This window comes from Carassius carassius, chromosome 2 (assembly GCF_963082965.1).
Source record: "Carassius carassius chromosome 2, fCarCar2.1, whole genome shotgun sequence".
NCBI classification, from domain to species: Eukaryota; Metazoa; Chordata; class Actinopteri; order Cypriniformes; family Cyprinidae; genus Carassius; species Carassius carassius.
This window is the reverse complement of record NC_081756.1, coordinates 38,801,661-38,817,672: the sequence shown is the minus strand read 5'-3', so window position 1 is coordinate 38,817,672 and position 16,012 is coordinate 38,801,661. Positions and strand designations below refer to the sequence as shown.

General features: G+C 37.3%; 1 protein-coding gene across 1 annotated transcript in view; it reads right to left on the bottom strand.

Annotated features, from left to right (window-relative positions):
• Positions 1-447: 447 nt before the first annotated feature.
• The window catches only part of mrc1a (mannose receptor, C type 1a), a 245,865-nt gene continuing 230,300 nt past the window's right edge, over positions 448-16,012 (bottom strand). Inside the window, exon 30 of the mRNA XM_059515824.1 lies at positions 448-1,134. Coding sequence (XP_059371807.1) covers positions 896-1,134 — 239 coding nt within the window. The 3' untranslated portion in view covers positions 448-895. The remainder of the gene's footprint in view (positions 1,135-16,012) is intronic.

The window sequence follows — 16,012 nt, the reverse complement described above, 5'->3', positions numbered from 1 at the left end:
TTCTGCCTGCGGTCCAGCTCACCCCTAAACCATCTCGATTGGGTTCAGGTCCGGTGACTGTGGAGGCCAGGTCATCTGGCGCAGCACCCCATCACTCTCCTTCTTGGTCAAATAGCCCTTGATGCCTTCAGTGTGACTCTACAATTTTCATAGTCATGAAAATAATGAAAACTCTTTGAAAGAGAAGGTGTGTCCAAACTTTTGGTCTGTACCGTATATGTGTGTGTCTTCCAGATGACAACCCCAAATGTCCTCTGTTCTCTATATAAATCACATACATTCCAAACATTAATTCCATACATTATGAGATTAAAAAATCCTAATTCAACTATATTTTTGATTATTGGTATTTTAAAGAAATACTGGGTGATTTCATCTATATATATATATATATATATATATATATATATATATATAGAGAGAGAGAGAGAGAGAGAGAGAGAGAGAGAGAGGCCTAATGCATGTTTATTTGCATAGGTTTATGAAGCAAGTACAGGTTACAGAAACCGTGATATAATTAAGGAAACATTCATATTCAAAAGTTTTTTTTAAACTGTACAGACTTGTTAAACTGTATCTAAAACTGTTATCCATGTTTGTCTAGTTTGATCATGGATTATTTAATTATTTGGGAAAATGACAAATCAAAAAGGAAGTTATTATAAAATAAGGAGCATTCATACATAAACACACGGTAGGATCATCTGGAACACAGGTGGGATTAAATGATAAACATGTATTTTAGAAGCCCTCCCCAGATATATGAGGTACTGTATTCTCAAGTTTAAAACTTAGGTTTGAATGGGATTTAATAGGGCCACTTCCCCTACTGTCATAGTTAGGGGGTTGTGTGCATGTTTGTGTATATCTGTATGTCAAAGTGTGTATGTTTTTGCTAAGCATGCTCATTCTGTTCAATATTTGCAACAAGTCCCTTTGTATCATTAGTGGCAGGAGACCGTATCAGGTCAGAATTTATGTAGAGTCTGTTGTCAAACGTACATTCTCCAATCACAGGCCTAGGGATTCTCTTAAAAAACAAAAATGTGGCAAGCCCTGCAATAGCAATTATGACCAAGACAACCCCTACTGCAATACCAGTAGAGCCATGAGGGGCCTCTTCCACCACAGTGACTGCAATGCAAAAACAGAAATTAGTAGCAAGATTAAAATGTCTAGAATACAAATTTGAGATATATGTATGGCTATTTTATATTTAGGGCTGTCAAAAATTTATAAGAATTTTAAGATGTTAAATGTCTATTTGGTTTATGTATATGTGTATATATATATATATATATATCTAAGTGACCCTTGCTGGCATTGTTGAGGCCAAGCAAATGTGCTTGCAACACACTGTGCCTGTCAAAGACAATCTTCACATGCGAGGACATACTTTGATATAAGTGTGTATGTGTGTGTGTAGCCCACAACTTTATTTAAATGTTTTCTATTCCAGGTATAGAAATGCATACTCATGGAGCTACACTGTTTAATTAAGCCTTTTAGACAGACTGGCACTGTGATAAATAAATAAATAAATAAAACCTTTTAAACTAAACATTTCTGTATAATGGGAGATATATGCAGATGTATGCAGGGATAATTCCCTCACATTCACCCAATTGTTTCATGTTGTTAGATTTTTCAATAGATGACAACAAACTGATGGTGACAAGACCTTTGTTTCACATATGAGGGAGGGCTGCTAAGATCTATCAGCATACAACATCCTAATAGAATAGTTCGTTTTTAGATGAGGAGCCAGAGATCAAAAGTATGTAGTTGTTGTTTAAGGCAGGACAATTAGTGTACTGTTCAATTTTGAGATTTTGGTTTATTTTGCTTCCATGTCTTTTTATGCTCTAACGGGAAGGAAATGTCCAAAATACACATTACGGCGTTTGTTTTAAGTCTACTAGCTGTTTACTTCTGTTTTTTTCTTTTTTTCTAAATTAGCCAAAACAAGCTATTTGCATTTTTACATTTAATCATTTAGCAGATGCTTTTATTCAAACAATAGAAGCCATCAGACCAATGACCAGACTTTTTAGGGCTCAAGCCAGAAGGGGCGAAGAGCCCTATTGTTTCCTTAGGGATTATTCTTATTATTATTAGGGCTCAAGCCCGAAGGGGCGAAGAGCCCTATTGTTCCCCTAAGGATTATTCTTATTTTTTTATTTTCTTTTCTTTTTCTTTTTACTTTTGGGGGTGTTGGGGGGCCTTAACAAGCTCAAAACTCTTGAAAACTGGCACACACATTGGAATCTGCGGCCATCAGGACGCTGCAGAGGCTGGGACCCGGGCATGGCACAGGGGCTCTACAGCGCCCCCTGGAACACAGTCAGAAATCGTGAACCATAGCTCACACATGCTTGCATGTATTTAAATGAAACTCAGTACACTTATAGATCTCATCGAGTCGAACAACTTTCACGCTCTGTCATAGGCTCCGCCCAACAGGAAGTCAGCTATTCAGGGCTGTTTAAAAAAAGCATGCTCTGGAATTTGAAATACTCCTCTGAGGAATTTCAATCGTTTGTCTCGAAACTCTGTGAACATGATCTCATGACATTGAGGATGCAAAATTGTCAGGGGATTTTTTTGATATCTCAAACAGTTTGCCTGTGGCGATGCGTTGAAATTAGGGCAAAAAATTAGAAACAGGAAATGCCTAATGACATCCACATACATTTCCTGAGTTTGATTAACTCCATTGGTTTGTTCGTTGTATGATACCGATCCTATGAATGTGACTATTAGGAGTCAACATTATAGCGCCACCAACTGGCAGCATGAAGTGTGTAATTTTCAAAATGCTTTGAATTAAGCACCTTATTTTTACTCGATTTGCTTCAAACTTCATCAGAATAATGACAATGGCATATTGATATTTAATATAGTGTTGCCATGGCAACGTGTCAAACTTGAATATTCTGTTCTGGTGATTTTGAGGCAGATAACAGGCCCAGAATTACACAAAACTCAAAACACATATCAGTATTAGTGATAGGTAGACACTAGCAAAAGCTTTTAAAAGGGCGTGGAAGAGGCACTCTATAGTGCCACCTTTTGTCAAAAGTGGGGGGGTTAGTTTTAGCTACAGAGACCAAACTCGGTACATACACTGTTCTTATCAAGACGGACAACTTTCTAATTCACAGTCATCAGCTAAGACCAACAGGAAGTCAGCTATTTTGATTTTAATGTGGATTTTTGAGAAAATATAGATGTGAATTAATGAATACTCCTGAGAGGAGAAGTAAACTTGACACACCAAACTTTGTCTACATGATGCCAAAACATTGAGGAACTTAAATTGTGAATGGATTTTGGATATCTTGAACGGGTTTGTCGGGGTGATTTTTTGAAATGACAGTAAAAAGGGAATCATTAATTGTATTGTATTTTTAAATTGCAGCTTCCAAACACTTCAAAACCTTTTTTCATACAGAAAAAAGTTATTCTGAGGAAATGTGCATAGTTTCACGACTTTACAACACTGTATGGTTAATAGAAAATGTAAATACTGTCAGACATCTCATCTCACTTTGTCCCTCTGTTTGAGTATATGTGCTGAGACTTCCATTGTCTGAGAGAAATTGCGCCCCTAAAGGAACAATTCCCGGGCTGAAAGGGTGGAGTCTCTCTTAGTTTCACTTTTAAATTGGTTAAAAATACAAATAAATACTTAGATTTATTTCACACTGACAAGCTAAACCAACATATCTGATTATTACCTGGTCAGGGCTCATTAATAATTGATTTCTGGCCAGAGATATGTGAGAAATACGAGAGATGAATCACCGCTGTGATCACGAGCGTGTGGAGTCACGAGATCATAACAAACAAATTTATTCTTTTTTTTGTAACTTTTAAGAATAAAATATTACGGCAATATCACACAATCCACCAATTAGAACACACCAAGAGCTAAATTCAGATGTTTGTGATTGTAAAGTGTGAAAATGAAATATTCGCGGCAGCCTCTCTGACACTATCTGAAAGTGAAAGTGACGTGGCATTCAGCCAAGTATGGTGACCCATACTCAGAATTCGTGCACTGCATTTAACCCATCCGAAGTGCACACACACAGAGCAGTGAACACACACACACACACACACTGTGAACACACACCCGGAGCAGTGGGCAGCCATTTATGCTGCGGCGCATGGGGAGCAGTTGGGGGTTCGATGCCTTGCTCAAGGGCACCTAAGTCGTGGTATTGAGGGTGGAGAGAGCACTGTTCATGTACTCCCCCCACCTACAATTCCTGCCGGCCCGAGAATCGAACTCACAACCTTTCAATTGCGAGTCCGACTCTCTAACCATTAGGCCACGACTTATGGTCGAAATCACCGCCTCCGATCAGTGCGTGCAGTGTCACGAGATCAGAAAAAAAATATTTATATTCTTGTTTAAGAGCTTTTTAAAATAAAATATTACAGCGAATGCACACAATCCACCCATTATAAAACAACAAGACCTAAATTCAGGTGTTTATTAGCTGTTTAAGTGTGCAAATTAAAGACTATTTAACAGATTATTTCAAAATACATAATAGCTTGGAGAATATGAACGAAAACAGCCACGTGAACATAAACTGTTGAGAAATAAATCTGAAGTTGATCATGATACTGGATTTGAATATTAAAGTGACCGCATTTACCAGCTGCTTTTGTCTTCATTATAATCTATATAAAAAACAGAAAATCATTCGTCTTGGCTGTTTTTTTATGTATGTATGTATGTATGTATTATTATTATTATTATTTTGCTCTAACAAGAATTAATCTATATTTAATTAAATCATTGACATTTTATTTTACATTAGATTTGTCAATTTCTGCATCTAAACACCTAAAAACCTAAAACATGCTCTATTATACTATTGTTAGCAATTTCTTTATTTTCCAATTTATCTGGTGTCCACACTTTTATTTTCATAATAAACTTGTTTGTTAGATTATAGACAGTTACAGTGGTCTATAATAAATATTAACAGGTTTTATTCAAGCTGTTTAGAAGGATTGAAGTAGGCTAATTTTTTAAAATGTAAATTAAATTATTATTTAATTTAATTTAATTTAATTATTTATTTTAAATTAAAAATAAATACATAAATAAAAAAGACATTGGAAAACAATAACTGTTGTACGTTTTTATACATTTTATATAATATATTATATAATGTATTTTATTTATATAACATATTTTATGTATTATAATTGTGAAAACGAAAACAAATTTAGCCACTCACATAGAAATCTCTTAGGCCTTATCCTTATATTTTTTATATTTTTAAAAATCCTAAAAATCCTTATTTGTGCAGCAAATAATAATTTCAAACTCATTTGATATTGACCTATGACATCCTGTGACATGACATTTATCTGAATTTACATAATCTCATGGATGTAACAGTAAAACTGTTCAGCTCACAGATGAAGACTAAGCTGAAATGCAAGCAGAACTTTCACAAATGCTTATAGGTCAATAAAATCATTACAAAACACTTATAATTCATTAAAGTATTTGATAACACTGTAAAATAATGTCTAATTTGTTAACATTAGTAAAAGCATTGGTAACACTTCATAATAACTGCACTCATTAGTAAATTGTCAGTTCATGCTTTATAAAGTCTTGTCCCAACATTAATAGTCATTAGTAAGCAGCTTATAAATACAGCTATGAATAACTTGTTCTTGGTTTATAAGCACATTTATTACGAAGGAGAGTAAAGGGCCAGTTATCTTCCTAAGAATATATATAGTAGGAGCCATTTTGGGGAGGGTAAAGGTTTTGTCCACTGGGTGGTGCTGTGGCTATGTTTAAATAGAGAACCTGAGCAACAAGTGTGTGTGTTGGTAACTGGGAAGCACAGTTTTTGAGTGTAATGCAGATTAGCTCGCAAAGAGGATTCTGGTTGTATGCAGTCCATAAGGTATGGCTTTGTGTGTACATGTGAACAAGGAGAGCCCACAAGAAGTTTGAAATCATGTTTAATGGAGCTCAAGTAATAAAGAAAGACACTTGTTATGCATTTACATCCGTCTGAATGGACTCTGTTTGTACGTGTTTTAAACTTGCTTACTCCTATTATCAACAACATTGGAAAGCCAGTACACACACATATACATATATATATATATATATATATATATATATATATATATATATATATATATATATATATATATTTTTTTTTTTTTTTTTTTATTTTTTTTTATCAAGTGTACAGCTGTACAGTTTCATTGTTTCCATCTTGAAAAAAATATTTCTGTGTTCTGTATCCCTCTGTGTTTTGTTTAACTTTTTGCTTTGGTAGATGAATGTTCCTTTAAATCTCCTTTGTGAATGCTTTAAATGTATAAAGAGTCCTCACTTTAGTTGAGTTAAAAAAAATAGATAGCTGGAAACTACTAAATGTTTTATCATAAACTACAGCAGGAATATATGTTAATAAAGCAGTTATTAACACACTGACCAACTATTATCATGTGTCTAAATAATAAGATTTATATATTTACACTAAAATAGTTTATTAATCATTTAATTTCACTTTCTTAATGATCTCATGAACCACTGACAACTCCTAAATAACTGGTTTGAAAATAACGTAATTATACATAAAGTATGAAAATACAATGATTGAACTTTATAGCTCAAGAACAAAACATTTATAGCTGTATTTATGAACTGATATGGTTTGGAATTGGTAAAATGTGCTTGAAAAAAAAAATCACAACAATACAATGTTTTAATGTTTAAGTTTGGAATATTAACTGACATGAATGAATGCTATATAATTATTGTTCATGTTAACATAGTTAATGTTTGTAAATGAAATCTTACTGTAAAGTGTTACTAAAGTTATATATATATATATATATATATATATATATATATATATATATATATATATATATATATTTATATACGTATGTGTGTGTATATATATATATATATATATATATATATATTGTTCTGTGAATGTGATTTCAAAGTCTAGATCAGTGCTTTTCAACCTGTGGGCGGTGGTATTGCAGGTGGGCCGCCAATTACTATTAAAAGAAATAATAATATTGTTAATATATGTAAAAATGTAATAACATAATAACACCATTTTATATATAATGTAATTAAATAACAAAAAATAAATATTTAACTGTAACTAAGGAATAAACCACCAATTTATATTTTTGCTGCATATGCTACAAAACAACAAATTCAAACATGCATAAATGGCTGTCAACATGTCCCCTCCTGACTGCTTGCTCCGCTGACTGTCTACTCGCTGCCGAACTCTGCCTGGATCTGCTTTTGCTGAGCGGTGCCAGCCCGAGTTATTTTCTGTTCATTGCCTGTTCATTCTAGGGCTGTGCGATTAATAGAAATCGTCATAAAATCACGATTTGAGCGTGCGCGATTTCTAAATGGCTTTATAACACGATTTCCCGCGGACCTGACCTCCCGCAGTATGCTGTCCAATAGGGCTGGGACAACGCGTCGAGGTCATCGATGACGTCGACGACGTCGACGCAAAAAATACTTCGACGAAAAATATGCGCATCGATTCGTCGACCTGTTTTTATTTCTCTAAAAAACGTTTGCAAAATGCTTACCTTATGTGCGCTGAATATACGCGATGGCCGGATCAACATTCTGTCCAACGTTATATAACCAATCCAGGGGTTTTTCTGCATTGATCTTTTTTTTTGGCGGCTGTCAAAGCCTTATTTGATCGGTGAGTGATGTAGAATAGAATGACTTTGCTGCGCCTGACAGGGCGCGTAGGAGAGAGAGCCCCGGCTGCGCGCACACTCTTCAAACAACACGAGCGCTTCTTGCTCTCTCTCTCCCTCGTGCATATTAATCAAAATCATTAAACACGATAGAAAAACACCAAAGTTTCACGCGCGCTCGCGCACTCACAGTATTCAAACTACACGAGCGCTCGCTCTCTCTCTCTCTCTCTCTCTCTCTCTCTCTCTCTCTCTTTCTCTCTCTCCCTCCCTCCCTCGTGCATATTTACCAAAATCATTAGACACGATAGAAAAAGGGCGGAACGCCAAAGTTTCACGTGGAGCATTCGGAGATTTTATTTTTCTCCATGACAGGCTGCTGGCTCCCACTGTTAATTTTTTTTTTTTTTTTTTTTTTTTTTTTTTTTGGAAAAGCACTCAAGTTTACATTGGTTACTGTATTCTTTCAATTGCTCTAAACAAGTATTTTGGGTGACCTTTTTTATTGAATGCTAGACATCAAGTTGTTGTTATTTTCATCTGAAAGAAGAACTTTTTTCAGTAAGCTAGGCCCTATGTGTTCAGTAAGCTTGTTTCAGTAAGCTATGTGTTTTCAAGGCTTCAAGGTTTTATTGAATGCTATCTCTATACAAGTGCAAAGTAATGCATTCTTAGTCAGTCTTTTATTTTGTAATTTTAAGAGCAATAAACATATATTGCAATGTTAAGGAATTCATGTTTTTTTCATTCAGATATGTAAATCAACATGTATAAATTGTTAGTAGTCAATTAATGGGGAGATAATCGAAATCGAATCGGCCTGAAAAATTAATCGTTAGATTAATCGATGCATCGAAAAAATAATCGCTAGATTAATCGTTTATCCCAGCCCTACTGTCCAATGATCCAATCAGAATGCAACACGCCTAGCACGAGAACAGAACAGACTGGGCATGTGCCAAACTCCAGGTCCACACACTGTCTGTGATGGAGAAGGGTATTCCTGCACAAACGGAGGCTGCAGTTTCAGGACCACAGTTCTTGGATCGCAGCTTTAGGATCCTAGTTTTTTTGTGACAGCGCCACCTACCGTACTGGATCAACACTAATTAAAGATGGACGACGTGGACAGCAATCAGACGGTGAGTACCAATATTTAATTTAGTTTTATTTTATAACGTTTTAACCGTGCGAAGACTACATAGTGCGAACTGCTAACTATGAATTAATGATTAATTCCCACCAAATTAAGAATTTGTGAGCTAGTTTTATTAATTACTACGATGTTAATTCGTGGCCATGATTTCATAAATCCTTGTTGAGTTTTAATGACGAAGTATTATAAGTGAACCTAGCCTGCACATTAATTAAACTTATCAGATGACAAGAGTATGGTTGATGTAAGGTTTGTAAGATTTACCTTAATGTATTAGTGTGAATACTGGCTTAATAGTCGTTGTTTTACCATATTTATGTATAAAATATCTTTCATAATTAAACTGCACTGACTGCCTAGTTGCATTATGTGTTAGCCTGTTGTTTTGCCATTGTTTTGCAATGATGAATGAGGCATTTGGCCATTTTAATAGCTTGTTACAATTTGGCCTAATCTGCAGGTCTACTCCACATACAGTCCATTGATATCATGTGTTCGTTTCTGTCATGTTCTGCATGGCCAATATGAAGTGATTTTATGGATTTGGTTAGGCTCATTGTAGGACAGATGATTAAAAAAGGCACTAGCGATATTTTCATGATCTCAAAATATTCTAACAAGTAGGCTCTCTCTTTTTCAAGATACATATAACAATCCAAAAAGGGAGATCCCTGCCCGAATTGAAGAGATGCACCACATGCTGCAAGGACTTTCACTTTTCATATATATATATATATATATATATATATTCCAGTTGAATATGTTAAACAAATGTTTCTTATTTATCTCTCTCTGTCTCTCGCTCTCTCTTTCTCTAGAGTTGAAGCCTACAGCCATTCTATCCATGCAGCAACTGATGGAAATGGGGTTCACTTTGGTGCTGTTGTGATGTTGTCGCAAAAATGACATATATATATATATTTATATATAAATTAACATTCTTGAATCATTCTTGTGTCTTGTCTTGCCTGTCAACCACTTTTAAAATATCGGCTGTAATTTAGTGACTCCATACACTGATTCCAACTTTAACTTACCTGATAATGAGCCAATTCACCTTAAGGAGGTTAATCAATATGCTGTATAATTCAAGAGACAAAGACTTTTAAGGTTCTTCATTTTTTACAATTGTTTTAAAATTGATATACAACAATTTTACAAAATTGATATTTCATTTATATTTTGTGTAAATTCATGTTTAAATTAAAAATTGTGACTCAAAGCACACTTAGTAATTAACCTCTGCTGCATTTTGAATCAAAAATCACATTTAAAAACAAATACTACTGAGATTAATATATTGATGCTATATATAAAGTAACGTGACTGCAAACTAAACCAACAGGGTCCTAAAACTGCGGTCCTGAAACTGCAGCCATTGCTATATCATCCAGTACGATAGGTGGCGCTGTCACGAAAAACTAGGGTCCTAGAACTGCGGTCCTAGATCTGTGGTCCTGAATCTGCAGCCTCCGGTTGTGCAGGAACATACTATTGCTGTGATGCGCCTTTTTTCCAAGATCATGTTAACAGATCAGAGCGTTCACACTGCATGCGATAAAAGGCTAGAAATAAAAAAAATAATATCTAGCACAGAATAGAGAGAGTTGTGAGTGCACAGGACGCAGTTTAAGTGAGAGGAGACACGTTTTAAGTGCTTGCACTCTCTCCGCACTAGAGCAGCGTGTATCTGAGCAAGTGCGTCTGGTTTTGTGACAGAGCAAAGGAAATCTGCGTGCGAATGGAGAGATTCGCGCTCGCGCATTATTTTAATGTGCTTTCGCGTTATAATAACGCGCTCTCGCTGCTGCTTCTGCACCGCTTACACAGACTGCAAACGCAGTAGGTGTGAACCTGTATAATGTATAATAAAAAATATATTTCAACACCTGAGGCACCGCTACAATTAATGAGCTCTATGAACAATGCATGGCAAAAAAGAAAAAAAGTCCCTGGACACTGGATCTGGATTTATTTATTTATATTGTTTTTGCCATAAGTCTATACATTTTGTTACACCTTTACTATAGTGATTATTTTGACTTATGTCTGTTCTAGAGATGTTACAACTTTTTGATAAAGCTCTAATTGGTTTTCTTTTGGAAATATGTTATATGAAAAATCATCCTGAATGCGACTGTAAAGCATATCCGTGTGTGTCAAAATTGTGATTCAAATCGAAATCTCAAAATTTATCAACGAAATCCTGATAGGTTTTTTTTTTTGTCCATATCGCACAGCCATAGTTCATTCAGTAAATACAGTTAACAATCTAGCTTCTAAATACTGTTATTAACCCAACAATAGCAGGGTCAGTTAATCTTTTTTTGCAGTGGGCCACGCAAACATATGTGTTTGGTTGTGTGGGCCGCTAGGTGAAAAAGTTTGGGAACCACTGGTCTAGATGATTCGGATTAACCTTTTAACTGCCTTATCCCTTAAAACCAGACTGCCGTGCCAGTGGGCTATTGTGAATGCATGTGCTCGCTGGACACAGTTTACCTGATGCCACCGGGGGGGCATTGCACTGATGGCTTGAGCCCGACCATCGCTACTTTCAGCTATATTTAGGGCTCAAGTCCAAAAGGCGAAAGGCCTATTGTTTTCCTTAGGATTATTTATTATTATTAGGGCTCAAGCCTGGAGGGCGAGAGCCCTATTGTTTTCCTTAGGATTATTTTTTATTATGATTATTATTTTCTAAAGTTTCGGGGACTTTTGGGGTCCTTAACATGCTCGAAAACTCTTGAAAATTGGCACACACCTTGGAACCTGTGGCCATTAGGGCCAGGCAGAGACTGATATACGGGCATGGCACAGGGGCTCTACAGCGCCCCCTGGAATACTGAGGGCCATATATCATGCATACTTGTACGTAGACACATGAAACTCGGTACACATGTAGTTCTCATCAAACCAAACAACTTTTGTATTGCATGTCATAGGCTCCGCCCAACAAGAAGTAGGCTATTTAGGGTTTAGTATTCATATTTTTCGTCAAAGTTGTGGGGGCTTTTGGGGCCCTTAACATGCTCAAAAACTCTACGTCGCCCCCTGGACAACAGTCAGAAATGTTGATGTATAGCTCACACATACTTGCACGTATTCATATGAAACTCAGTACACATGCAGATCTCATTGTGCCGAACAACTTTCGTATTGCATGTCATAGGCTCCGCCCAACAGGAAGTCAGCTATTTAGTCAGCACATGCTCTGGAATTTGATATACTTGTCATAGGTTTTTTTACCCGATTGCCACCAAACTCGGTCAATATGATCTCAAGACATTGGGGATGAAAAATTGCCTGGCGATTTTTGATATCTCGAACGGTTTGCTCATGGCGAGGCGTTGAAATGATGGCGAGAAATTAGAAACAGGAAGTGTCTAATACCATCCACATACATTACCTGATTTTAATTAAACTTCATCAGTTTGTTTGATTTATGATGTCAGTCGCATAGTTGTGAATATTAGGAGTCAAAGTTATAGCGCCACCAACTGGCAGCAGGAAGTGTGTCATTTTCAAAATGCTTTGAAATCAGCATATTATTTGTATTCGATTTGCTTCAAACTTCCTCAGAATAATGACAAAACACAGCCGATGTAAAACTGTTGTGGGTATATTGATATCTAAAATATTGTTGCCATAGCAACATGTCAAACTGGAATATTTTTAAGGTAATTTTGAGACAGATCACATGCTTAGAATTTCATGAAACTCGAAACACATGTCAGTATTAATGATAGCTAGAAACTGGCAAAAGCTCATAAATAGGCGTGGAGGAGGCACTCTATAGCGCCACCTTTTATCGAAAGTGGGGGGGTTAGTTTTAGCTACAGAGACCAAACTCGGTACATACATTGTTCTTATCAAGATGGACAACCTTCTAATTCACAGTAATCAGCTACGACCAACAGGAAGTCGGGTATTTTGATTTGAATATGGATTTTTTTTTTTTAATACAGCTGTGAATTAATGCATACTGCTCAGAGGAGAGTTACACTATACACCCCAAACTTTGTCTACATGATGCCAAAACATTGAGGAACTTAAATTGTGAATGGATTTTTTGATAGTTTGAACGGTTTAGTCATGGTGATTTTTTTAAATGACAGTAAAAAGGGAATTATTAATTGTATTGTATTTTTAAATTGCAGCTTCCAAACACTTTAAAAAATTTTAATACAGAAAAAAAGTCATTCTGAGGAAATATGCATAGTTTCACGACTTTACAACACTATATGGATAACAGAAAATTAAAAAAATTTTTTTAGACATCTCATCTCACTCTGTCCCTCTCTTTTAGTATATGTGCTGAGACTTCCATTGTCTAAGAGAAATTTCCGCAGTATTACCGGACTGAAAGGGAGGAGTCTCTCTTAGTTTCACTTTTAAATCGGTTAAAAATACTAATAAATACTTAGATTTAATTCACACTGACAAGCTAAACCAACATATCTGATTATTACCGGGTCAGGGCTCATTAATAATTGATGTCTGGTCACTGATACGTCAGAAAGAGGATATATAAATCACAGCTCTGAACACGAGCTTGTGGAGTCACGAGATCATAACAAACTAATTTATTCTTGTTTTATAGCTTTTAAAAATAAAATATTACGGCGATATCACACAATCCACCAATTAGAACACAGCAAGAGCTAAATTCAGATGAAAATTAAATATTTGCCTCAGCCCTCTGACCTATCTGAAATCATCGCTCTGATGAGCGGTGTGCAGTGTCACGAGCTCAGACAAAAATGAATTTATACTGGTTTAAGAGCTTTTTAAAATAAAACATTACCGCGAATGCACACAATCCACCCATTATAACACAACAAGAGCTACATTCAGGTGTTTGTTAACTGTTTAAGTGTGCAAATTAAAGACAGCACGAGACATCGATCTCTCGAGCTCCAGGAAGCTGATTCTGCCTTTCGTCGTAAGAACGAAAACATCACGGACAAGATTATTTCAAAATACATAATAGCTTTGCGAATAAAAACGAAAACAGCTACCTGAACATAGACTGTTGAGAAATAAATCTGAAGTGGCAGAAACAACATCTGTAAAGTCAGGACAACTTGGCATTAGGAAACCCTCTTGCTGGGAAACTGAGCAACGCAAGAGGTTTGACTGGCCTGGTAGGGGAGGAGGTGGATCCAAATTCCACTTAGCGAGCACCATCTTGAGTGTGTCTTGAAGTTAAAAAAACACTGAAGAAGGCGCATCATGACGGCCAGAACCGTCGTCGCTATGGCAACGTTGGAACTCGGAATGTGAGGGTATCGTCCCCTCCATGGGCATATAATAATCCTGTTCCTCCCGGTCTAAGGAATCAGAGGCCGCAATAGATAAAGTGTCTGGTTCTCCCCTGGAAAACCTGGATGTCAGCTCACTCCTGGGCAAGGGAGGAGCTAAAACACCTGTCCCCTCGCTCACATTCTGACGAGTAGGGGGTACAGACAATAAGGCTTTAGTACCCTGAACTGCATTCGCAAGCTCAGCTACTTGCTGGGTCAACGTACTTGACTCCGAGGAAGTTCGTATCTTCTAAAGGCATACATCCAGCAGGTAAATGGGGCAGCCACTAATATCCCAACAGCAGACGATTACAAAGAGGCAGAACTTGCAGTCCTTCGTCAAAGCCAGTACGAGTCATTTCCAGAGGAACTGTCCTGCCTTAAAGCAGGTAAACGCTTGCCAAGAAATAGCCACTTACTGTGCTTAGCTCCTGAATTTGATGAGGATACCGAACTCATACGAGTTGGGGGTCGACTTCGTCAAAGCAGCCAACTGGAAGATGATGCTGTACATCCCATTGTCCTCGAATCACATCACCCTCTGACCAAACTAATAATCAAGGACTATGACAATCAGTTACATCACCCAGGGCAAGATAGGGTGTTCGCTGAACTTCGAAGAAAATACTGGGTGATACGGGGACGAGCCACAGTCAGAAACCACCAACGGCAGAGTGTCAGAGATGGCGGGGACAACCCCATCCCCCCAGAATGGCAGACCTCCCACCTTCTAGGCTAAGGATACATCAACCTGTCTTCTACTCGACAGGTGTGGATTGCTTTGGACCTTATACCATAAAGGTGGGACGTAGAACTGAGAAAAGATGGGGAATCATATTTAAATGCATGACTTCACATGCAGTTCACATTGACATTCTCACCAGTATGGACACAGATTCCTTCTTGATGGCTTTACGGCGATTCATTTCAAGATGTGGTAAACCCTTTGAGCTCCTAGCAGACCAGGGTACCAACTTTAAAGGAGGAGAAAAAGAACTAAGAAAGGCATTCAACTCCCTTCACCCTGATCTCCAAACCCAACTCGCCAGCCAACAGATCAGATTCATCTTCAATCCACCCAGTGCACCACACTTCGGTGGATGTTGGAAAAGAGAAATACGCTCCTTAAAGACTGCACTTCAAGTCACCATTGGTGCCCAGACGGTTTCAGAAGAAGTACTGAGAACAGTCTTCATAGAGAAAAAGAGCATCCTCAACTCCAAGCCCATTGGCTATACCTCTTCGGACATTGCCGATCCAGATCCTGTGACTCCAAACATCTTGCTGATGGGCCGGCGGGATGCCTCATTACCACAAGTGGGATATCAGGACTATCAGCTCTTAAGCCGTAGGAGATGGAGACATAGCCAGGTCCTGGCTGACCACTTTTGGAAGCACTTTATCCGGCACTTCTTACCCAATCTCAAGATCAGACAAAATGAAAAACCGAAGAAGCCAACTTGCAGATCGGTGACACAGTCATGATCATGGACCAGCAACTACCTCGTTCACTTTGGCCCGTAGGCAGAATTGTTCAGGTCTCTTCTGGGTCCAACCAACGAATTAGATCTGCAGAAATACAGATCAGAGACAAGACTTACACCCGACCTGTAACCAAGATTATTTGTCTGTCCCCACTCCCTGACTAGCAAAGACAATTTAGGCAAAATTCACACTGTGAATTTGGGGCGGCTGTAGAATGTGTTCCCCCTTAACTCATGGACTCTTCCAGTCACCCCTGTCATCCAGTGTGAAATTGACTATTCCTAAACTTTCCATCGGAGTTCGCAAAGTGACGGAG